Raw genomic sequence first — 26,295 nt, 5'->3', positions numbered from 1 at the left:
AGGTTGTGGGGGTCAGAGCCTGTCTGACCTGGAAGACTCTGTCTGTTCCAACTCTGGACAAAATGAAATGGGGGCACTCTTACTTCCCCCTGCAACCCAAAGCCTCCAGCCTCCAGCACAGCCCTGGCCTTGAGCAGAGCAGAATCAACCCCCCACCCCAAAACCCCCGTCCAGACCCATCCGTCCTGGGGCAGCTTTTTCTCATCAAGCCCCCCCCCCCCCCCCTCCCTCCCTCCCAAAACCTCCACCATCACCACCATCACTACCACCCCCAGCCATCCGTCCCCTTCTCCTCCAACCATGCAGTCTGGCCTAGCTCTCCTGCATTTAACCTCCCTAGCAGGAGTGGAGCAGAGGCCAACAAGGCACCGGGATAATGAAACAGGAGTGTAGTGTGGCTGCGTAAGTGTATGTGTGTCTGTTTGTGTGAAAGCGTGAGAGCGAGTAAGACGGAAAACGTGTGCGCGCGGCAGTGTGTGTCTGTGTGTGTACGTGTGTTATTGCACAGCCCTGAGAAGGTGTATAAGTTAAGACATTAATGGCTTCTATAGCACCCTGGTGAAAGTGCCAGGTCCCTTAAGAACAGACCCCATTAGTCACAGAGGCTAAGCGGATTGGGATGATTACCATCAGGTTTTACTGGGGAAACGTGTCCCCTTCTCTCTATCTTTGTTGGTTCCCTCCCCCCATTCTTCCTCTCTGTCTTCTCTGGGTTCCTACTCACTTCCAGTTAGTATAAAGATACAATTACCCCTGGAGGCAACGGTGGTACAATTGATTAGTGTGGTGAATTAAAAGAGAAAGTCACCAATAGACAGGTCCAGTTCCTCTGCTATTCTATTCCCTGTGTGGCTCACCCTGATTGTACAAGGGTTGACACTCGAGAGAATGAAACCTACGAAGAGAGCAGAATGCATAACGCTAGAATTAGGTATCCATATGTACAGTAATTGCTAGGTGAAAGGATGTTAGCTACTTCTCTTAGACATTAAAAAGGGAATAGGCTGATGCATTGGGTGCAGGAGAGCAGATCATGTATTTAAGAGTTAAATAACTCATTTGAAACCACAGCTTTTCTTTCTGCGTAACAGCAATTGAACAAGCGGCACTACACAAGCAAATAGATTTGAAATGACCTGGAGTAACAATAGCAAATTGCATAGACTGAAAAGGGCATGTAGCGATACAGAGTTGTCTAAGAGGCACATAATGTTCCTGTGTCATATTGGAGAGGAACATGTGCATATCAAAGGTCTAGTTATCAAAGCATATGGCTTCAAGCGTCGAGACCACGGCTTGAGAGGAGGCCCTTTTTCGACTTTTTTATTTTTTTCATGTTGACTCTTCTTGCACCACCACCCTAATTGTGGAGATTTAACTCGCTCAATTTAAGAAATTATCACAAATTACCAAGAGTCAACACAGAGGAGACTTCAGTCAATTCGAACAGCAGAGGGACACGTACTCACTCGGGTTAGTACCCTGGAATGACTCCAAAACTCACAATCCATTCTCAGAAAGAGAGGACCCTGCAGTGTTTGTCAAATAATCCTGTTGGCATTGGCTATTGATAGTTAAAACAATAATGAGATAACGTACATACTTTAGAAAACTTCAGCAGGCTGTAGTTCACGGACTGGTCCAAGAAGCTTATATCTTTACTTTAATTGGCACATTTTTAAAGGAATGACATGTTGGCTATTTTTACTGTCTATACCTTTTATCTTCTAACAAAGTATTGTCCCTTGGAGTTTGCTAGCTTGTCCTCTGTCTAATCCATGTATTGGTTATCCATTGGTCAGGATAGGACTGGTAAAACCAGCTGTCAGCAAGGTTGTAGAAAATCAAAAGGAGAAAGTCCTGGCTGTACCTGAGTCAATACTTTATTATACTTTACACTTTATTAAATACTGCAAACGGTACAGGCTGGTTTGATATATTTTTTAAACAAAATGTCTCAATTTTCAGCCTTGTTTCCATCATCTTAACATTTTTACTCCATAGTTACAGTCTTATTTGAGAGACTGAATCATGAAAAAAAACTTTGACCATACAGTTTATCCAATTCAAGCTCCTAATTGCATCAGAGCTTTTGGTTTTCTATCTTGGCCAAGTTTCCACAAGAGCTCCCCTCTGGGGGCAACGATGCAGCCCCTTCGTAATATGGTTCTGCAAGCAGTCCTAAACACACTCAGCCACTATTTATCCTAATCAGTGACATCCACATAACCAGGATTGCTTAAAATGAACCCCCTTCCGCGCCCCAGAAAACGCACATTTACCAGGACCCCATTTGTCATGGGTAAATTGAGGGTCAGTAAACTTCGCCTGTATCCTCCAGTGGGGATCCAGGACATGCATCATAACGTTAGGAGAGAATGATTGGCGAAGGCGAGCTGTCACACATTTGTCAGGGGGAAGGGAACATTATTTGCTAATTTCCCAAGCTGGGCATTGACAGGGTGCTTCGTCTTCAGACCTTTGGTGACCAGCATGGCTTCTCAGCTATTAGTACAAGTCAAGTGTTTTTTTTTTTTCTCCTCACTTTAAAGCGGCAGTAATAAGAGCCATTCGTTCGACCTCACAAGATTGCAACACACTGGGTGAAGGATTTTGGATGTAGCAGAAGCCCCATACAGTGAGCTGCTTTTGCCAGGCCTTAGTTGAGGCCAGACAGCCTTGAGGGCTGATGGATCACAAACTTTCCTCGTCAAGGTGACGCTATCGACTCCACTGCACCAAAATCTGACAAAATGGGTATGAGGCAGTCATTCATCAACATAAGGACAAAGGGGTCATCTGTGCTTCACTCAATACTGGTGGAGATCAAGAAATGTCAGTCCTGTAAGGGATGGAAAAGGAAGATGTTGATAGTGTAGAAGTAATTTTTCTTTTTTAGTCACTACAATTTCTTACTTTAAGGATGTAAAAAAAAAACAACCCAATTTTTGTCTTTTTATGCATGTCCAAACAAGCAAAATCGACTGCGAAAGTCAGAGGTAAAAATAGCGATGTCCAGTCTTCAAATTCCAAAATTAAACTCACTTCCTGTTCATTCTTAGCAAAAGGAAGAACATGCTATGTAGTCTTGGACCCTCCTCTCTCTTTCTCTCTGTCTCCCTTTAAAAAAAAATAAAAAATTAAATAAACAAACAGAGACGTCTTTATCGGAGCACATCAGATATGGCCCTGTGCTGTTCAGCCTGTGAATCGGGCCATTCCTTATGTCTCCTCTACGCCCTGCTGTCACTTTGAAGTTCCAGACTCAGAAGCTGATCAGATGAAGAGCTTCCTTTTCATTTCCCTTCCTGCAGGGTTGGGTTTGGTACTCCACTGGTTGCTGGTCACTGATGGGGTGTGGCCTACAGTAAAGATATGCTATAATCAAAGGCATTCAGTGAGGTATGTAAACATCCCCTTTAGGGGAGGACTGCTAAACACACGCCAAATACTGTATATAAAGTTTAAAGACTACAGTGTATATCTGAAATGCTCACAGCATTATCATAAATTCATCTGCAGATACTTTGAAAAAATTCATTCTGCAGTATGAAGTGCTACAATGAGAAAGGATGACATAGGCATTTATAAATGTCATTGCCACAGTCAAGTGGGTTGTAACCAATTGGCACAACAGTTTTAGCATGTGTCAGACCATGTTATCCACTAGCCCTATCCCCCATAGCTGCCTGTCTCATTACAACTCTGGTATTTAGCACTAGCTCCACAGGAGTGGAGCAGACACTCGTTGCCAAGTTAGATGGGCTTGGTTTGAAGGCCTTGTGAGCTTGTGTGGAGCGTGACAAGGTTCCACGGAGGAAGGTCCTTGTGTCCAATTAGAGGGCTGACGTGACACGTGCTCACACTCCCCCGCTGTCAGGCAGCTTGTCAGGTAGGCTTTGAGAAGCACACTGTGGCATTATTCCACAGCATGTTATCAGCAAGTGACCTGTGAAATCCATCTCAGGGAAATTGATTGAAATAAGTACTTGCAGTTGAGTATGTATTTTCCCCTATTACATCTCTGTGGGAAATGCATTGTGGGTATCTTTTAAGAGGAAAATTAAAGTATGGGTGTGTTTTTTCTCCCGGTAAGGATGGTATTCATTGATTTAATTTTAATTGGACCCACTTTTTGTCCCACAGTATTGTTAGAGGTCTGTTTTGTAATGGTTCTTAAAATGGATTGTCCTCACTAAGTCACAGCATTAGTCCTCTGCCACAGCAAAGATACTCAGAGGAAGTGGTGAGGGGTGCTGCTGATAGACGAGAATCTTTCCCCTCCCTCCTCTTTTCTCTACCTCCTCTTCTTGCCCCAATTTCTCTGTGATCCACACCCAACGGGCTTTAAAAGAACTCCACCTCTCCCCCCTCCTTCCTCCACTGCTGCATTTTCATTGAAATTCATCGGCAAGTTTATTGAGAAATGAATGAGGGAGGCAGGACGGTATTGACTTTGAGAGGAAAACACAACTCATCTTGAATGAGGGGGAAAACGCGGTCGTAATTTAGCCGTCATCGATCCGTGCCCCGTCCATGTATTGATCTTCATTTTACAATATTAATTTGCGCTTGCAATCAGCTGTGAAGGGAACCCATTTGATTTCTGTTGGCTGGTAATGTGTGAAAGTCCGCCGATGTCCTTAAAGAAGTGGCACACATACTATAGATGTCATCTAAGAGGATTGAACAGCTGTCTTTGGCCCTTTCTAATAATACAACCAATATGAAGGGAGTCTGAAATTATAGATGTGCAATCTGTAACATTGCTCCCTTTTAACCGTGTTAATTACATTTTATCTGTTGCAGGAGCAATATCTGCTGGAGACTGTAACTGTCTAGGTTTTTTCATCTGTATTGGCTCCAAGTTCATGAAATTTCAATGAACATTGATCTGTCTCCATTGATTTATCTTAACTGCAGATCTTTGAAATTTTAATTTCCTGTTCATCTTGAGACTGCTGGACATGGAATCACTCAGTAATAACTGGATACAGTGGATGGAGATGATATGGTCAGTGTTAAAACAGATGAGGTTTGCTTTGCGTGGGTTTGCTGTGAAATTTCCACTTTGGCTTGGTTTTGGGTTTTTTTTTTGAGTTAGTCTTTACATGTGCATGCAAGTTTTCTATTCTCTCAAAACTGGAACATATTTATACTTTGGCGCAGCAGCATGTCTTCGAAATATTTTATCTTCATTTTAGGCACAATATTCAATGTTAACTCCTTACAGTAACACTAAGAACATATTCACTTTATCCTCGCCTCTAGTAGACTCCTGAGCATCAACAAGAAAAGGTCATTATGTGTGTTGATGCTGTTCTGAAGTGCATCCATCTAACAGACTGCAGGTGCCTAGAAGGCTTCAGTTAGACTGTTTGACAAGTCACAAATGCAATAACACTTGAATGAACTTCTGCCTGTGCTGTTTATCTGTCTCCCCCCTTCCAACTCCCACTCCACCTCTAATTTGTGTTAAGGGGAAAGAAAAAATAACTGCTCAATGGTGTAGGAGGAGTGGAGATAAGCTCGAAGCAGTTAAGTATAATTAGCGAAAGTAATAGCTGGCAAATGGCAACAAGGCTAGGTTTTTATCTCCTGGAAAGATAGAGTTATCGTAATAAGCTGTAATGGCTGGCAGGAATGCTAGTACTCTGTGCAAGCTTCCATTCAGGCTCATAGACTTAACAAGGAACAATTTCCTTAAATTTACTGCTTTGCTCAAACATTTCCCCATGTTTATACCCCAATACTGTAAGCCAATACATGTGTTCAATCCACTTCCATACAGTATAGTCTGAGGGCACAGTGGTGTATTGCCATGTAAGCACTTCTGGCTGCCAACGTCGGCCATGTTACACTGTTCCTGTAGAGCTGTTACTCATGTCCTATTTCTAGAGAACATGGAGAAGGAGCAGCAGACCACAGTCAGATGCCATGTACACGCCATCCACTCTACATTTTAAGTAAAGTGGCTAGACTGAGGCGGCTAAAGGGGCTCTCAGAGAAAATATGTTTGAGACATGAAAGGACAGGCAGATTAAGGTGTCAGATCAAAATAAGATTGGGAAGCGCACATTGCAGTCAGAGGAATTCCACTGAAGGCCTGCCACAAACACTTGTGCGCATGCGTGATATTCAAAATTGGAAATGACATGGTCACAGCTGCACACCGAGTCATGCATTCCATTTCTTCATATTCTGAAACATGATCATTCACTCTCTAGAGTGAGAAAATTGCTCAGATATTCATAAATATTTTCTTCTAAACCTTCATGAAGGCAAAGCCGACTCTCCAGCAGCCTTGTTCTTTTGTCAGCTTGTTGTACTCAAGTCTTTTTGTTATCACTTGTTAAATTTGAGGCATGTTTGCTTATCTCATTACTTTTGTTAGAATTCCAATCATCTCTGAAATTAAACCATGGAAACAAATGTATGAACAATTCTATCTCTGTATATTTAACACATGCAGGGAAAAAGCTGTAATTATTGTAATTGAACGAAACATGTAACCTGTCTAAATCTGAGCAGAAGATGAGAGAAAATGAAAATTATATTAGTCCATAATGTTCACTCTGCCCTCCCCCCTCCCATGTGCTCTTCATCTCTTCTACAAAGTATTCAAATGCAAGCCCTGCCTTACCTCCCCGTGTCTCTTTTTCTCTAATTATCCATGAGGTCAGTAAGCAAAATGGGGAAGAAGCCAGGAGATCAATACAAATTATCCCTGAGCAAACCAGTGCTGACAGTTTGAATTGCAGCATATGTTTACCCAAAATCAGGCAATTTATCTTAATATCAGGCGAGTAATGCAGCAGGGGTGAGAGGTCACACAATCTCTCCACCTCATAATTACCCGCCTCTAAAACAGGAAAGTGGTATTGATTGGCCGCGAGCCGGGAAGCGGGCGTGACTGGAACGTGCCAGCGATCCCCCACCCCCCCATCCAGTCCTATCATACCTCCCCTCTAGTCCCCACACACACACGCACACCACCTTTCTCGGTCCCTCCTCCCCTTGGCTAGACTCCCCACCCAGTGCTGAATTTATGGGATGTGTGTGGTGGGTTTCATGTTTCCTTGCAGTGACTGAGAATGCTTACATGAGGGGTAAAAAAAAAAGTGTGTGTGTGGGGTGGGGGGTGGGGGTGGGGGACAGCTTGCTACTTCCACACCTCCTGCTCCCCTGTTTCACCATATTATGTTGGAAGGGCAAGGGGGGCTAAACTAAATTTGGCATGCATGGAGTCATGCAAGGGCACCACAGAGCTAGATTTGCCCGATACATTTTTAAGAGAGAGTAAAGTTTACGACGGAGTGTGAAGTTGGAACATAATGATGTGTTAAGATTAAAAAAGAGACTGGGTGAGAGTAAAAGGGGGCGAGAGGCTGCTGTCAATGTGTGTGGTGTAAGAAAAAGTAAGAGGGGTAGTCCTGATGATTCTTGTAAAAGCATAGCAGATGAAAGAAAATCTTTGCTTGGAAGAAAAAGTATTCAGAGCAGTGCAATGAATACACACATAACACATTTATTATCCAGATTGAAGATAAGTGCTCAGTATATATCATCAGCAGCTCTTACAGGATTATTGACATTGTCTGTGTCTGTCTTCACCCATGTACATGCTATGACTACAAAACTGTCAACTCATCAACTGACAGCACCGTTTAGCGCTAATGCAAGTCTCCATCAGCTGTCAAAAGCATTTGCATGAAATCAATAGCAGATGGCGGTGTGTGTCACCAATTTCATTACGCTGGGGTCGTTACAAAGATCATCTCCATGATAGATGAGATGGCGACATGTCGACATGTAGAGATCATGCCTGACGCTTGGACTGAGACTGCACAGCACATAGTCACGTTGGAAGCCTAGACAGATATTAGTCTAAATATGATTTTTGTTATTGGAAATGTTCATATAAACTGTTAATACTGTATATAAACTATACAAACTGCTGGTAAAATTCAGTTTTGCTAGAGTATCCTACCCTCCAAATCACATTCATTATAATTCTTAGGTCCGCATTTATAGTGGGGCATCATTATCATAGGAAAGGCACATCAAACCGAACACCTCTCCTAACCTAGGTCTTGTCCTGTACTGTACGTCTCTCCGGCTGTGTTCCCAGCATGCCTGGCGGGTTGTGTAGTCCCCAGCTGAGGCAGAGGACAGGAGAGCGTGATGTATCACCCTGAGAGAGCCCACTGACAGCCTCTGATGATGGATGGCCTGATTATGGAGTGCTTTTTACACATACACAATTTACATCACACTGAGCAGCGGGGTCTGGCAGGGCTGCCGTGCACATACACTCTCACAGCCGGGCACTGGCGCTCACACACTCACACACATATGCATGCTCCTGTGTGTACACATGTATGGGATTGCCAGAGTGCATAGATAAGAAAGGGGGTGGAAATAACAAAAGAAAGGGGGCAAATTCCTCACTACAGCCCTGTCATGTACGATCAATACGCAAGATCAGTCCTTTATTAAAGGGACGGTGGCGTTCCCCCACATTTTAAGGCAGACCTTTGTCATTGTGGGATGCGTGATGACATGTCAAATCAGATTTCTAGCAGTGTTGTTGTGGTGTGGGGTTTATTCCGGTATGCCTGGACAACGCGGCTGAATACCACTGTATTTGCGAGCTAGATCCTTGCTATCGATTAGCATCCTGCATTGTCCATGCTTGAACACATAATTGCTCTATTTGATCATGGTCGAGTTGGCAATTACTGTATTCAGGTTTTGGCCCGAAGTGGTCCACGTGTTCGATTGTACATCCGTGTGAGTACATGGCTACTGTAGGTATGCATGAGTAGGCACAGTATGTGTGTGTGTTTGTGTTTGTGTGGTGTGTTTGTGAGTTTCTATGAACATGCTTGCACGTATTTAGATGAGAGGGAACAAAAAAACATAAATGTTCATTTTCCTGCCATGACTCCCTGGCTTGTGCTTCAGTGGCCCTGCCTGTGTGTGTGTGTGTGTGTGTGTGTGCGTGTGTAGGGGGGTATTTGCTTGCTTTCACATTCTCTGGTGTTCAGCAGGTTCAGCGAGCTGTGCGGTGTTAATGCTGAAATTACATGCTGAGTAATGAGTGATGGGCCAAATTACAGGCTGAACAATGAATAGAGGCAGGCAGCTCTTATTAGTCTCCATAGAAAGCCATTGATTTATGAAGCGCCTTGCTCGGTGGAGTTACTCTCCTGAAAATGATATCTACATTGAGAAGTGATGTTCCCTATTAAGTCGTTCCTTCCCCCTTTACACTGCTCTCCTCCTTCCCTCCCCTCCTTCTCTCCTCTGCCCTCCCTCCCTCGTCTTGTCCTGCCTATGAGTGTACACATGATTGTTTAGAATCAGGCGGAGCTGTAAGGAAGCCTTCAATTACCCATTAGGACTGTCAGACATAAAACGCCCTGCTCTCACCAAAGTCTGGGTTATGATTCATTTACTTTGTGCCTCTGATTCATCGCCCAATATGCCTCATGCCCCAGATTACTATTTGAGGGGTGGGAGAGATTAATGGCTCCATGGGATGTGCTGCCGTATTTCACAGGCCCAGTGTTGCAGTACAGTTGGTGCAGAAGAGTGAAATGACAGCAACTTACACTAGATCAATGTGTGGACAGCCTTTCACAGATTATTAAAGCTCTGTTAGATTAAAAGACCCCTGCTATGTAGTTTGCTGTAGTCAATATTCTCAAGTAGATAAAAAGGGGGAGGGTCCCTCTGAAGGATTCTCAGACTGATGTAGGTCATCATGGCTGTTAATGGAATAACACTTGGTGACACAAGTGTCAGAGGAACCGGTGTCATTTTCTATCACTCACCCTCCAGAGCTGCCAATGTTTCATAAAACACTCTCTCACCCCTGAGGTTTCTTTGAAATTAGGCATTCTGAAATGACTTCTGTACTGTAAACTCTAACAGATTTTTCAATTAGTTTCTTTCTGTCTCTGGCAAAATTAGCACTGAAATGGTTCTAATTTTCATCCTCTTTTTCTTTCTTTCAGCCCTGAATGAGCCAACCATTGACTATGGTTTCCAGAGGCTGCAGAAGGTCATCCCCAGACACCCCGGCGACCCTGAGAGGTTACCAAAGGTCAGTGCAGAAATGGGACAAACCAGTGTGGCTTATAGTGCCTAACTATTCTAAAAGTTACAAATGAGCAAAACCACATTACCATGAAGGCAGAGTACTGTGACCCCGAACCATAACAGCTTTCCGTAACAAATGTGGCTTACGTACTAACCAGCATGGTAATGGTATTGGTTTTTCTGTGTGGAGAGAGGCGTAAACTCTCTGTGTGGTAAAATAGCTCAATCAGGCGTTTTCCTCTCCAGTAGTCTGTGGAGATGGTAATCTGGTCAGAAACGACGTCTGCACCCTCATTACCCCACTCATGTTTTCCTTTCATTTTCTGCAGCTTGATTTGGTTTAATCTTTTGTTTACAGAACCCTGTGCTGTAAACCCCCTAGTCTGACTGCAACTAATAGACAAAGACCGCATGTTATTATGCTTTGGCTTTCTTATTGTTTTCTTTTGAACCTGAGTGAAGGAGTTAAAAGCCACAACAGTTTTAGACACTAGGTTGGCACATTAATAAGCTACCATATCCAAGACCTGAGCATGAAAACTAAGGTGTAGACTTTCTCCCCCCCCCCGCGCCCCCCGTAGAAACTCTTTGATTCTTTTATTCTTCTCATTCTTTTTGATGCTCTTACTCTTTCCATTTCCTATTGATACAATCTCTGTTTTCACTAATTGCTGCGACGTTCCAGATGTGTCAAGTGTAATAATATGACTGATTAGTACACTCAGAACCCCTTGGCATGTAGTAAAGTGGTGGCCACCTCAGAGTTTTAATAATACTCTAAAACCTTTAAAGACCTTATCTATTAAATCCCAGCATGCAACACAGCAATATCATTAACGTCCAACGGACAATTTAATAAAGAACAGACTGTGTGGTAGCTATAGACATTTGACCAAGGCAATGTAGAGAAATGGAACATCACAGCTAGTCCCTGGTTCAGTATATGAAGTGTTTCAATTAGACTCAGTCCCTGTGGAGACAGGAAACAACACCTAGGCATGAAATGTTACTCTAATTTCAACTGTAAACGCAGCCCAAAAGGTAAGGTACGCTTACCTTTAATATCTACATGGCCCTCTCTGTCTCCGCGGTCATCACCGGTCAATCTAGCTCCACTGCTTTAATTTCATAAAGTCACAGTGTCTTTGTGAAATCTTCTGAACAAAGAGAAGAACAATGTTAAACACAGCTTTATTACAGAGAAACCTTACTTCTTTCGTTGAATACAAAGCGTTGTTGGCTGGGATACAGATTTTGACACTGAACCCAAGATTAGTTTCCTGGGTGTGCGTATACTTAATATAGCACGGTCTCCGGGCCTTTGCATGAAACAATCACAGAGTGAGATGAAACCCTGCACTTCCAATAAACAACATAAATATTTGATTTGCTCTCTAATGGACCCAAATATGGGGTTCAGGGGGCATGTAAATGATCCAACCAAGTGATTCGTCATTGTTAAGCTTGCCATCTGAGGGTCAGCTCTCGGGGTCAAAAGCACATTCCCAATAAAACAGCCTGCGGTGAGCTGAGCCCGGCGTGTACATTTGGAATGAGAACAGAAACAGCATATAGTAACAGCCATTACAGGGTGCAGGTGAGGCGGGGAGACTCTATAAAAAGAAGATAAAGCTGGAGGACGCGCGGTGTGCATTAGCAGAAAGGCAAATCGACACCAGGCCCACTCACCGCCTCTACCCCCTCCCTTCCATGACTTCACCCTCCAGTTGATAATATTACTGCGCTATTGATTTCCACCAGCCTTCTCCCTGGGACCAGTAAGACACGTGGTAATTGTAAGGAGACAGAAAGCCAATATGGGAGTGCTCATGGATAGCAAGGGATGCACGCTAATATTGTTGCTACACAGAGAAAAAAGGGGGGAAGCTGCCTCTGATTGAAGTTTACCTCGTAATTCTAAGACAACATCGTAGATGACAGTCTGACCCTGTGGGAGGAGTGGAGATATAAAAATTCAATGCAAAGTCCAGAGTGAATATGAAAGTAATAAGTGTGAGCAGTCAAGTGATGAGAAAGGAGATTGGTTTGCGGGCATCGCGTTAAGTGAAGAGAGACTTTGGAATTCACCCTCCTTTTTAAGATCTTGTTATAAAACAATTTTCTATTCATAATATAAAAAAGACAATTTATAATACCATTTTGTGCCCTCTGGCAGTAATGGACAAATAGACTGGATATCACATTATATCACACTCAATTTCTCTCTTCTGTAACAAATTAGATTCATTATGAAATTAAAAGTGGAAACTCAATATTGTTTTATTATTAAGCTGATTGCTTTGGATTCTTTTCTTTCCTCCCAAAATGAGCATAAGCCCATTCTTTTCCAATTCTTTGTGTAATCCACAAGGAGAAAATATTACAAATGTGTTCATGTCAAGCAATTACCCATGTATTTAAATGAATCTCTCTTCCTGTGCTCTTTGAAGTACCTTCATCTAATGGCCCTATGCTTCTAAATGCATTCATTACCTCAGGCTAGAGCTAACAGAGTAATTGCCTTACAGTTTTATAATGGCATTAGCACTCCAAGCTACATAACCTAGGCCCTCTTTTATTAACTGTGATAATATAAATACAACATCCATGTTAATCTAGTGCTTGAAGAATCACATTTGAGCTGTTTTAGACCACATCTCCTTATTGTTAGGTATTTTTTGCAACACATCATTTGTTATGGCTTCCTCTCATTTCTCGGCAATAACGTAAAACAGCTTCTAAATCTTTGGTGATCTGTCATCTGAGCAGCCTCATTTAAACAGTTGTTGAACACGGGACCTTTATGCAAAGCGAGGCAAACAATAGCAGAAATCTGTCATGCATTTGTCACATAACAACAGAAATCATTTGAGGCCTTTAATTGTTTCAATTTACCATGGTGTGTTCTGATATGTCTCCATGACAAGAAAGCCAATTACACTTATGCTGGAGTAGTATTGAGATTTACATGGAAATGCCCTCAGAACACTATTCCGTGTTAATCGTATTCACAGCGTGAGCTTGATACGCATGAAAGCATCTCGTCAGAAGAAAACAAACTTCTTCCTTGATTGGGTGCAGCACTTCTCATCATCCTCGGATATGACTAGGTTGCCACTTAAGCATAGCCTTGCGAGTGAGCTTGGTTAGTTAAGACACCACGCGGTAAACGACAGATTAAGGATGAGAGGCAATAACGTTCTCTCTCCTCCTTTTTCCAAGCTGTCCTTATGTCACTGCTGCAAAGTACCATATGGACAAGGAGGGAGAGGACGTTTTACAGAGAATGAAACATGGCATGTGAATGCGACAGTCTTAATTGCTTTAATTGTTGTTTAAAATTGAGAGCCATGTAGGAGATCTTGAAATATGATAGAATAGATTATTGGTAATTATTAACTGCAGACAAAAAGAAAGAAAACCACTTTATCTCACTCAGCAAGAGAGAGAGAAATCTGTTCTGCCTGATGAGAACACATCAAGACAGCTGGTCCTCTCATTTAGTCTACCTGCCTCACGACAACCATAATTCTTTATTTGTATGCAAACTAGATGCATGCAACGTTGAGCATACACACCAATTTCAGAGGTAAATGCCCATTCTAAGAGCCACCCATCCGGTAACTTGGGGTGGATTAAGCGATATGTTTCTATAAGAGAGCATGGCATATGCTGGAAGTGGCTTCTACAGTGATTCATCTTGATAAATCAAGGACTGTGGTAGATATGCTCCTCAGGATGAAAGGGCCCATACACACTCTCCGTACACACTACATACACTGTGCCTTGGAAATGCAGGCCAAGTCTTGGAGGCCGCTGTTTGAAGGCGCGAAGGCTGTGTTTACATTCATTTACGGCAGCTGCCGTCTTAATCCCACACTGCTATTGCCAAGTGATGGAACACTTCAGACAAATTACCGAGGCCCGCAAAAGAAAACACAGCGAATGTGGGAAGAAAACAAGCGCCATCTGAGATGTTTCTGGTGACAGATTTGCATTGCTTTTAACCAGGGTTCTAACAGCACAGTCGACAAATCTCTGCTCTACAGCAGGTGACAACAAGCAAGCATTTTAAAAACACATGCAACAGCCATGTCTGCAACTTGCCTTTGTCAGATTAAATGCACTCAAAAAGGAGAAGAGGGTTTTCATACAGCATATTGCCTTCTGTATTATGGAAAACAAAGAGAGCAGTCTGGTTGCTTGAGAGGGATTTGATTTGTAAGTGCTGAATTCAAAGAGCAGATAAAGACACACTCGGGCCAAACCCCACCTAGCTGAAAGCCCGAAACAGAGTGGGGGGAACGGGATCCGAGGCCAACTCATTTTCAGTGTTAAGAGCCAAAGCAACACAGCTAATCCGCATTGTCAAGCGGGGGCAAGCATGCAGACATGGATAAGACCACATCCTGAGCATCCGTGTCCCTAAGGCACAAGCACCCAGCTCTTGCTGGATGGGAAGTCATTTGTGAAGTCCTTTGCAACAGCCAGTCAAAGAGGTTAATTGAAAAATTCCTTAATGTCATTACAACAGAACTAGATTAACCCAGAGCTAATTCACTTTATTGTTCTGAAGAGAGGGGACTCAACGCTGAACTCCAAAGCAAACGTGAAGCCCAGAATCAGGGGTGAGGTGTTGTTTTTAAAGGACTATGCCAGTTTAATTAAGATAGGGAACATTATTCACTGCTCTGCATGGTTGGAAGGAGCAAAGTGGTAGCGCTGTATAAATGCAACACTGGTGCCTCTTAAATCAGGCTGGCTTTTATTTAGGTGGTTGAATATGTAAACATTTGTAAAGCTCTGCACGACCCTGCTGCGTTGTGTTATTTTTGATATCGTTTTTCAGTGTACGGGCCACTTGGGGTTCAAACATTATCTGTTTGCGTTTTAACATTTACGCTTCCTGTTTTTCCTCATCAGGAGGTATTACTGAAGAGGGCGGCTGATCTCGTCGAAGCCCTGTATGGAATGCCCCACAACAATCAGGTCTGTAGTCACGCAGCTGCTTCGGCATGCTTACATCACCCCTAAATAATAAACAATTGAAATTTCACTGATAGTATGACCAAAGGGTATTTTCACCACTATATCTGGAGCAACGTAGGCTACATGTGTTGAGAGTTAACCATATAGCCATGAACAATGCATCAAAGCAAAAGCACAGCAAAAAAAAAAAAAAACATAAATAACTAAACCTCTGCCTTGTCTTCGCTTCTCAGGAGATCATTCTGAAGAGGGCAGCTGACATTGCAGAGGCCCTGTACAGCGTTCCCCGCAACCACAACCAGATCCCCTCTCTCGCTAACACAGCCTCCCACGGCATGATGGGAGTCAACTCCTTCAGCAGCCAGCTAGCAGTCAATGTGTCTGAGTCACAAGGGAATGACCAAGGTATGTGATTTAGGGTACAGCTCCATAACTCAGTGGTTCTCAAAAGTGGGGTTCAGGGACCTGCGGTGGTCCATGAGGGGATTTAAGGGGGTTGGCAGCAAAACGTAAAATTGCTAAAATTTACTCTTTTTTCGCTCATTAAAATGAGAAAATTGATAGAAAATTTTGTTTTTGATCCCTGGGTTCACTCCCTGCATTTTCACCTACAATAGCGGCAGATAAAGGGTCCAATTAAGTCTTTCCTTATTAAAGTGACATCTGCAGCATGTGCTGATATAAAAATGTTTGATTGCAGCTGTAATTTACCATTATCATTTGCTGCAATCAGTGAATCAATGAGTGCTGTAATTTCCCTGGTAAATACTGTACAGAAGAAAAGAGATGAACAAACTTCCCTTTTCATCTTCCACTCGTGTTATTCAGTGGGCTACAGCCGGAACACCAGCAGTGTGTCCCCCCGGGGCTACATCTCCAGCAGCACCCCGCAGCAGTCAAGCTACAACACCGTCAGCAACAGCATGAATGGCTACGGCAATGCCGGCATGAACCTGGGAGTGCCAAGCTCCCCTGGGTTCCTCAACGGATCCTCTGCCAACTCCCCATATGGAAGTGAGTAGCTTGCCACTATCGCATGCTGTAGTAGCACTAAGCTGCTGCTGATTTAATTCCAGCTCCCACATTCATTTTCACTTCTATGAATCACTCGTGACAGGGTTATAACATTATTGATGGTGATAATATATTACTCTTCATTCACGGAGGCTTGTTTCATTTTAGTACTTCGCAGAACACAAGTGTAGCTCAGAAAAGAAGAAATATTCATTTTATGTGCATTCATACTATATGCCACCTGTATTTGTTCAATCGGACAAGATGTTGATGGTAGGGGCCTGTGAGTACTGATCGTGTATCCCCCCTGGCAGAAACACTATCCTAGCCTTACCTTAACTGCCCTCTCCCTCTCGAGCACTACTCACAGCACGTTCTCACTCTCACCCTCCCTCCTTCCCTTTCCCTCCCTATCGTCTCTGCAGTTAAACAAAAGAGCGCCTTCGCCCCTGTGGTCCGACCCCAGGCCTCCCCACCCCCCTCCTGCACCAGCGCCAACGGCAACGGACTGCAAGGTGAGCCCCCCTCACCCCCTCATCCCTTCCCTACGGACTACTGGTCAGATACTGCTGCTCAGGCCTCTGTCCGGTTTGGTGAGGGATTAATCATTACAAATATATGCATTTTGACAGGCCAATTTACACTTTTCTGTTAAACACACAGACACACACTCACACAGAGCATGTCTTTACACATACATAGGACTGCAAGCGTCATCTCATGTCTCTGCAAACATACATGCAAACGTACATCCTTGTTGCCCTTTCATACAAATGATCCCCTCCTGATGTCGCAGGAAAAGACCTTCCCAGAATTGTTTTAGTAATTATGTTTATTAGGTTTTGTGCATGTGTCATGACCAACATGATTGCTTTGAAAACAAGCTTAGCCGTAGTGTGTGCCCCAAGATTAATAACATTGGGCTTAATGAAGTGGGAAATTAAAGTTCATCTTGCTACACGTTCATACTTATTAATACATGTTGTGCAGAAATTAATGAGCAATGCCTTGCCATCATCTGCGCTGGCAAACTTAAAAGCATTTCAACCATGACTCTACAAATATACTCAGAGCAATATAATAATATATCATCCCAGCACTTCACTAGTCGCCTAATTGTTAAAACGTGTGAAAATACTGAATATATAAACTCTCTGGGTGAGGTACAGTTGCTAATGATATCCTAAGCAGATGGTCTTGGTAAAATAACGGAAGCTACCTTTGATCTTGCCTAATCTCTCTTGGATAATGACGCAGAGGCACGACTTGGGGAATGTAGGACTAATGCACTGTACAGTGTTGGAGAGTTGAGGATAAAGAGATGAGGGGAGGAAAATAAGCGATAGAAAGAATCTGAGGGGAGTCTGGGGAGTGTCTAGTACTGTAGCATTGTGGCATTGTGGGAAGTGACCGTGTTGTTGCTCTGCCGTCACCACGGCTAGGTCTCCTGGGAGTCTGGGCCACTGTTTGCCATTACCCCAATGCCAGGAGAAATATCACACATAGCAAGACTGGCGTGCTGGGGGCTGAAATGTCAGAGCAGGAGGGAGGTTTTCAAACTCTCCCCGTAAAGAGGACATGCAGCAGCAGGCTGGCGGACACGGCAAACACTCTCAGGCACATACGCAAACAGGCACATTAAGGCATACATTCATACACTTGTGCACTGTCAGGTGGCTGCGCGCACATGCACACACACACACGCACACACACAAACGCACACACACACACACATCCACTAACAACATTTTAATAATATTTCATATTTATAGTTATATAGAGCTCGATTTACGTCAGTAAATTAATCTTTTTTTTTTATTTCTCTCTCTTTTTTCCCCCAGCCATGTCCGGCCTGGTTGTCCCTCCAATGTAAATGCACTTTCATCATTTCAAGCACCAGTCAACACACTACCACTTCACAGGACACCCCCTCAGCACACAGCAAAACGCTGGTGTAATGTATAGTCAACCGCTCATTCTGTTTTCAAAGATGAAGAAAAAAAGAAGAAAAAATTTTTTTTTCTTTTAAATGACTTCCACAACCTACAGAAAAAAAAAGGATTTCAAAAGGAACAATATTTTTTCTGTGGGATTTTTTTTTTTTTTTCGCCCCTCCATTTTATCACCCTTAAAGTGGACATGGGATGATGAAGGGTTTATTTTGTATACCTGTTGGGTTGTGCTTCGGCCTCAGATATGTCCACCACACGTTCGATACTGGAAGGGACTCTGTGGACTCACCATCTGGTTGTAAAGTAAAAACACTGATGTACAGTACATTTGCCAATGAACTTGTTTGCCTCAGAAATTGTTTTTCTGTTTCAACTCTCTTTTAATAGATTCACAACAGTTGTGTGTCTTTATAATGTGACTTTTTGTATTTTTATGTGTGAGAAAAATACACAGGGGCCAAGACAGTTTGAATTTCAACTGGAAAATATATGAGATATATAATGTAGAAAATTGATCATTAAAGTACAACACATACAAGTAAAATAGGGTGGGGCTGGGTGGGTAAGGTTGTATCATGTTTCATTCCTGCATTTTAACTTAAATTTTGTAATTTATTGTAGCTAGAAATCATCTTCAAAAGTTAAAAAAAAAAAAATCCTCTTTGATTCAACAAGCACACTGACGTGTACAAAACACTGCTCTGTTGATGAATATGATGTACTTCCATGTCTAGAGCTTCCTTTTAAGCAAGTGTGTTTTGCCATGTTTTTCAACTTTTTTGCTAGCACTGTATATTAATGCATTCCTAGGCTACTGTGAAGTCTGTTTCTTGTTGATGAGGAGCAGTCTCCCCCTTCTAGCTCCAACTCCCCTATGTGTTTTATATGTGGTTAAAAATTGTAGACTATTGTGATATTGCCAAACTTGTGCTAAATATTTATACATCTGTCTTTTTCATGTTCTTTTAGATCAACAAAAAACATTTTAAAAACAAAATTAAAATCCAATGAGAATGTAGGAGTACAGTAGTTCATTGTCATATTTCTGTTCAAACACACACTTGCGCTCACTGAGGGAAATTTTGTAACATATCAACTATAAATAATGTATTTATCTCTGAAATTTTGTATATTGCTTTTCATTATGTATGTATTAATCGTCATGCCCTTAATATAGTGATGCAGCACAGATAATTCAGCCAAGAACTGTTGCCTTCATTTGTTTTCTTTTTGTATTTGATGAAATGCAATGTGCATATGTTTCATGTGTATCCTAAAATTTGTGTTACTCCGTCAAGACTCTCTGTCCATTTTTTTAAAGGGGAAGTCAAACTTCATTGTTTATTTTTATATTGATTTTAAATTATCTATACAGACCATTTTGGAGAAAACTTTGTTGGTTGTATTGTCAAATAAATTGTTTGTGACCCATATGATAGTTGTTAAGATCCAATAGAGACTAATGTGCATGAGGGACAACCTTGGAGATAAAAAAACACTCCATTTGTGGTTGTATTTTTTCTGTTTTGTAGAATGTATAGAAGTCATTTTTACTCACCACTTATGACTCTGCCACATAGCTTACATGTGTTTACAGGGAAGAAAATTTAAAAATGTCAACATTTGGAATGGAAACAGAAATGAATAAGTGATGTTTTATTAAAATTTTCAGTAAAAACACAATAGTTCCTCAACTGTGGACTTTTTCAGTTTTAAGTACAGTTTGGCTGGCAGACAAACTGACAATCAGGACCAAGAAAAAGACATTAGAAGCTTCTGAGGACAAACCTGTGATTTGTCTGTAAGTTGTAGTGTTTAGACTTTGCCATAGAGATAACTGTTTGAAACCTGTGGAAAAGTGTAACATCCATAAAAGATGAAAACTGCTCTTTACTCATATTCTTTCAGCAAACCACTCTGGCATTGTTTCATATTCCTACTGCTCTCTGTATCAGCACATCCTGCATCTGTGGTGCTTCAAAGGTTCATTGTAGTCATTCATAAACAGTGCGAGCTTTTTATTCAAAGCACCCCAAATGGGGCTCATTCAAATCCCTCATTTCATTGCATTAAGCCACCTAGTTAATAAAGAATCAATACATTGAAAGAGCAAGGTTATCCTTTGTCTATAAGGGCTGGTATCGTTTTGAACCTCTTATAGTTTGAGCGCTGAAAGGGGGGCCGCCGTGAAATCTATACTCATCAAGTGGGTCAAACAGAAGGATAGAAGTGTTTGAGGGAAGAATAGTGGTTCTCCTTAAAAACAACCGAACATCTTATCTGGCATCCTGAGTGGTCACGGAGAGCAGGTCACAAAATGTCAATTTCTCATCAAGGCAACATTGTCCGAGGCCACCTCTGCCTTTAGTGTACAATTAAACCACGGTAACCTGAGTGGCAATCAGCATATCACAACTTATTATGTCAAGCAGCATGCAGAGGGATCTCACGGCACGGCAGATAGTCCAGCAGTTGCTGATAGCGCAAAGGACAGATACACTCAAAAGAGCGATTTAATTTTCAGCTGCGATCGCCTCGTGCTTTAAATCATTCCCTCGATAATCTAATGTGTCTGATAACAATAGCCACAAAACCGCTTCCTGACACTGCATTATCTGTTTCAGATACACACGCGCAGGTTCGGATCTATCACCTTGCTTACTGCTGTCTTTAATATTCAAAGACAAAATCAGCACTAACTGTATATTTGCTCTGTAAAGGAAACTGCCTCTCATTGCAAAAATAATAACCAGTGGAAGAAAGCCCGACACGCAGAGAGAGACAGAGAAAATCAGCGTTTAAAAGTACAATCAAAATGCGGCAAGTTTGCTCAGTTGTTGCCAGTTGTAAGAGCTCAGAAGCCTGGCAGGCGGGCTTGAGGTACAGTATATTGCCTCAGCAGGTTTCTCTGCAGCCAACGACCAGCCACTAGCTCTGCCACACCACTCAATCATCATGAGAGCCTCTTTATTGGAAAACTCTAATGGCCACCCTCAACCATGATCTTAATGTGTGCATTAAATATTTATAAATCCTGGGTCAATAATGCCCCATAACCAGAGCCTGACAGACCCCCACTATACCATGTGGCAGCCTCCCTCTCAAACACAGGCAAAGGTCAAGGGGTCACGCAATCAAAAGAAAGCGAGGCTCGCCACATCCATATGTTGCCACTCTTATCAAGATTTCCTCAGCGCTGGTTATCTGTCAAATGAAAGAAATATTGAAAGCAATATTGATCTTAACTAGCCTTGTGTTGCCGAGGGCTGCACTACAAACATCTGCTCATGCATTGTAACATTTCAAAAAAGCAAAAAACAAAATCACTTCCTCTCAATAATATGAGCTTGAGCGGTGATATTGAACATCTCAGCCTGACGCAGGCTGCCTGAGCATGACTAATATCCAAGTTATTAACAAGCGTCACAGGAGATTTTTAAAAGTTGATAATAAATATTTCTTCATTAGTGTCGGGTCAATTGTTGCCTGGCATCTACATGGGTGACTCTGTAGCTCTGCGTGACCATATCCAGGCTGCGCTCCTGTGCTGTTCAGGTGAAAGATTGTGCCCCGGTGATAGCACGCACAAAAGAGTGGCCGGACAATGAGCCAGTCAATGGAGAGCTCCAGTTGAAAGAGCCACAATGGCCGCATGCTGGGAATTGGGCTGGATGATATAAAGGAATGAAACCTTCATTGAGGCCATGGAGGACAAGCATTCAGAAAAGAGGTTTTGTTTGCTCTTTATCAATCTGCCGTTTCCCATGAGAAAAAACAATTCAAACTGACCTTAAAAGGAGAATATTACCTTACGCACCCACTCCCTATGTAACCCTTATTGAGGGGCTTATACGTTCAATTTTAATGGATGATTATGTGATAATACCTTAGTGCCAACATGTGTACAGTATCACGACCGGCCGTAAAACTGAAAGGTGAACGGTAGTTTATCTTCTGTGCTCGATGGGCAGTGCTGAGAAGTACTTTTTAAGGATTTGCTCTTGGTCAGACAGGATTTGTGTAACCGCTGAGTGATGTGTTTTGTGTGGGAATAAAAGCTGCAACTCTCCTGAAGTTTTTACATGAGTACGATACTGCTGCTGTGACTCAGAAAAACTGCACAACCAGAGATCATAACTTTGAGATGACAATGAATCAAAATAGGGAGTCTGACCTTTTTTGAACAATTGCACATTTAAATCAAAACAAGGAATCTGACCCTTTTTTTTAATAATAGTCCCACATTAGCACAGTCTCCTGTCTGTGAATCGGTACATCAGATAAGACACTGCTCCCCTGCTACTGTACACTGGGAGTCAGCTTTGCAAGGAAAACTCTAGATCCTCGCAAAGATTTCCACTTCACTCACTGCAGTCAAGAAGGATGAGCAAAGTATCCCAGTGCTTCAAAATCCATTAAACTTGTATTTGGGTGTCATTTGATACTTCATCAATGTTTCAGTGTATTTCAAACCCACAGATGCAGGATTTACCCCTGCTAGAACTACAGTATTCACCATATTTTACTTCTGTGAACTTCACTTAGTCCAAAAATTACATTGTAGAGATTGCCTGGTCAGGGAGCGTTAGTGATATAAAATACTATCACATGAACTGTATTTTCTGCCACAGTCTCCACCACATAGAGCTCCTTTCATAGCACCCCTCTGTAGTGCTTTGTCCAGTAGTTCTGGATATGATATCATCTATTAATAATGTATTGGCAATGGATTACATAAAAAGGGAGCAGAAATAACATCCAATATTCATGCCCCCTGAGCTTGACTGTGTCCAATCCGTTTGGCCCATAAAACCTTAGCCCCATTTCCATATCCGCTGTGGGTCACGACAGGTCTGCCGCACAAAGCCTCACAGAACAGCTCAACTCAGGAAAAGGGCTGTAAAAATTGGGCGGATTTGTGAACCCTTATGAAACAGCCCCCCTTTGGAAAAAAAGTGAAAAAGCCCTTTTCCGTTTTCAGCGCCTGCGAAAAACCTGGTACTGTATTTCCCTCTTTAATTGTGCCACTTGAGAAATTGACGTGCCTCTGAAACATGGCATGAATCTCACAGTTATTGCAGTCCCCTTGGCAGGGAATGTTGATACAACATCTGCATGCTATAGAAAGTAATGGAAGTAGCAGAGGTGGCAGCTGCAACTCTACAGGAAGTGTGCCATTTTCAGGCAGCGCTGCTGTGAGAACCACTAACTGCCAGCCTGGTCTTGCAGGCAGCTCTGATTGCCAGGACACTATGACAAACACGCAGGGGCTGGGAGTGTTGCATCCTGGGGGATGACAGCTTCTGTTTGATTGTCAATAAGGCTCATTAGCAGAAAAAATGGAGAATGCAAAAAGAGATTAAATGGCTTGAGACGGGGTTCCCCTCATGTTTCATTACCGAGGTTTTATCAGAGCCTTTATTTCATCAATTCTATATTTAAAAAGGTAGTGCTTACCCCCCCTCCCAAAATTAAATAGTGTAACTGAAGCATTTTTGAATATTTGCTTTCCAGTGTATTCCACCAAAACATGTCCAGCAAATGCTAATCAAGCCCTTTAAACATCGTCCACACCTTACACAAACCTCTCTGCTCCTGCTCCTAGCGGCTCTCATCTTAGGAACAGTGGCGGATGTTTCCCTCCATCTTAGGGAGGAACGGCCAACAAAGCAGCGTGTAAGGGCCTTTCCCTGAAGAGTCCTTGTCACGCCGCGCCAAACCTCTGTGATTATCGTTGTTTTTGCAGAGAGTGTCCATGCCTGCCAATACCGCTGTTCCATAAATGAATTTGGCCCCTCGTCAACGAATTACCTAACACGCAGAACTGTGTATGTGTCACATCCAATTCCAACTCACCGGCTTTGGTGGTGTGTGTCAGCTGGAGGACTTAATCATCAATCGTCAATCATAATAAGCGAAGCACATTGATAGGGCTTCTTTTTTCTCCTACACAGTTAAATAAAGTGTAAAGAGAGAAGTTAAGACTGACCTTGTTAAATTGGGACAACAATTTATATTCCTAATTTAGTGTATGGATTAATTAGTCTTGGCAAGTGTGTGTATCAGCTTCCATGTGGCAGAGCTTAGGAGCTATATCCACTTGATCAAATCATTGCTTGCTTTCATAAGTAAACTCTGGAATGATATCTGTCAGTCCAATCTTGATGTTTTCGCTCAGAAAAAGCTTTGCATATTTTTAGCTGCACACTTTTAATTAATGCCTAATTGGACAGTTTATAGAGAAGAGTTTTCCAATGTTGGTCACTAATCAATGACCTCTCACATCACATCTCACTTCATACAAAATTAATCACTATGACCTATTATCATGTCTTAATGCAACCACACACACACACACATACAAAGCATGAATTTTGCACAAGGCTGAGGTATCTAGCTCATATTTTCCCACTCCGTGATCCAATCCACTCCTCTCACCGTCATATGGATCGGAGACTGCAGGGGCCAGAGGCGCTGACAGAGCCCAGATGCTCCCAGTCTGTCTGGGGGGACTGGGGAGACTGGTGCCATGGGGTCCTGGAGCCTCTGAAGTGCCGCCCCTCCGTCAACATGACCAAGGCTAGATCTGCACTTTCTCCAGGCTGAGACACTCTGCTTACCACGCTGACAACCACGCTACATAGTCACAGATTGATATATGCAGGAATACACACTCAGAGGCACCCGCTCCCACATAACGCATGGCAGTTCATCAGCCGTTCCTAATTAGAGACCCCCAGACCAACACTGGAGTTCAAAAGGTTACAATGACACACTGTTACAAAATTGCCAACCTTGTACCAGTGTGTGTCATTGTAATCCACATACACTTAGACGTGCATGCTGATACTTCTCAGGGTTTCTCTTACTTTGTCATTTCATTCGACTCGACTGTCTTAAACTTGCTCATGCAGATGGGGGGGGGGTGGTCCCTTTGTTCTAAAGACAGAAAGCAAAACAAAAAAGGCACCATACAAATCCTCCATCCTCCTGATTTCTCTCTCAAAACACAAAGATCATTACAATAGCATCAAAGTATGCCATGTTTGAAATGAAATTTCTCTTTGTAGTTGTGGCATAGCGTGGAGTGTGTTGGTATTAGATGCTGCTGTGGCAGCTGTCGTGCCTGGCTGCGTGGTGCCTCAGTGTCAGGGCCTCCGAGGCCAGGGTGTCCCGGCAGACAGACAGAGGGGGAGGAAACCTGATAGCACAGCCAAGCCTCACTCTAATGTCTGTCTATCCAGCTATCTATCCCTGTGTCTGTCTGACTGTTGGACACTGCCTATCTACATGCTGGATACTCCTCTGGCTTACCCGCAGCAGTGCACTGTTTGCAGCGAAGTTATTAGGTTCCAAAAGTTTCACTCATTTTTTTTTTTTAAGAACACAAACTTCTTAGCAAGAATAAAAGCAGCTATTTATGAATCACTGATGTGGCTGCAGGATTAACTTCTGCAGGCTCCCCGCTAAGCTTGCAACTTGTACCAAGGGGTGCAGGTTGTGATAACAGTGGAATTATGAGCCAACATGTATGAAGAGCAGGAGATGGAAGAACAGAGAGTGTTTGTTTTTGATGTGGGGGCAGAAAATTGTTCTATAATGAGGAGGGGTGCCAGGATATGAGATGGGAAGTGGGGAGTTGGAGACAGGATATAAGTTATGAGAAGGAAACTAATGTTAGGAAATGCAGCAGTTGTTGTTGTGGCTGTATAAGCTAAAATGTATCGTACTACTATCGTCCATGATTAATACAGCTCAGCCAGGTCAAAACCCCGCACTAATGCTACGGATGCCACCAACCATATCCTTGCTCTTTCTGGGGCTCAAATGAGTGTGTGTCGTAGCTGAGAGAGTGTATGTGTGTGTGAGGGGGTTAATAAATGTTGAATCAAATGCCGCACGAGACACTCACACTCCTTAAGGGTTGCCCATTAGCGGTGTGTGGGTGCATGGGGAGTTTATCAGTGTCTGGGTGATTTATGAAGTCAGACTCAATATCATCCACTTCACCCACACACATATGGACATACACATGTGCACAACACGCATGGCCACATGCTCCCACACTCACCCGCATGCACACGCACATGCACTCAAGTAGTCTCTCTGTCTGAAATGGGGGCAGATATTAGGCCAAAATTAAAGGTTTCACAGAGATTAACAGTGCGGATGATGAGATCGTCTCAGCCTCCTTTAATCTAATTCTTTTTTATCTCTGAGCCAGCGTGATACA

The 26,295-nt window shown here is 42.7% G+C and overlaps 1 protein-coding gene across 8 annotated transcripts in view; it reads left to right on the top strand.

Annotated features, from left to right (window-relative positions):
* ebf3b (EBF transcription factor 3b) overlaps window positions 1-19,745 on the top strand; it is a 67,090-nt gene extending 47,345 nt beyond the window's left edge. For 4 of the 8 annotated variants that reach the window (XM_067518180.1, XM_067518169.1, XM_067518199.1 and 1 more), the window contains exons 11-16: window positions 10,023-10,111; window positions 15,031-15,096; window positions 15,330-15,501; window positions 15,925-16,110; window positions 16,536-16,703; window positions 17,952-19,745. In XM_067518180.1, the coding sequence (XP_067374281.1) occupies window positions 10,023-10,111; window positions 15,031-15,096; window positions 15,330-15,501; window positions 15,925-16,110; window positions 16,536-16,703; window positions 17,952-17,983 (713 nt within the window). In that variant the 3' untranslated portion in view covers window positions 17,984-19,745. The remainder of the gene's footprint in view (window positions 1-10,022; window positions 10,112-15,030; window positions 15,097-15,329; window positions 15,502-15,924; window positions 16,111-16,535; window positions 16,704-17,951) is intronic. The other 4 variants (XM_067518215.1, XM_067518208.1, XM_067518234.1 and 1 more) reach the window with 1 other exon arrangement.
* The last annotated feature ends 6,550 nt before the right edge of the window (window positions 19,746-26,295 follow it).

Source organism: Channa argus, chromosome 1, assembly GCF_033026475.1.
Source record: "Channa argus isolate prfri chromosome 1, Channa argus male v1.0, whole genome shotgun sequence".
Lineage (NCBI taxonomy): Eukaryota > Metazoa > Chordata > Actinopteri > Anabantiformes > Channidae > Channa > Channa argus.
Note: the sequence above shows the minus strand (reverse complement) of the source record. Positions and strands in the feature narration are given on the sequence as shown.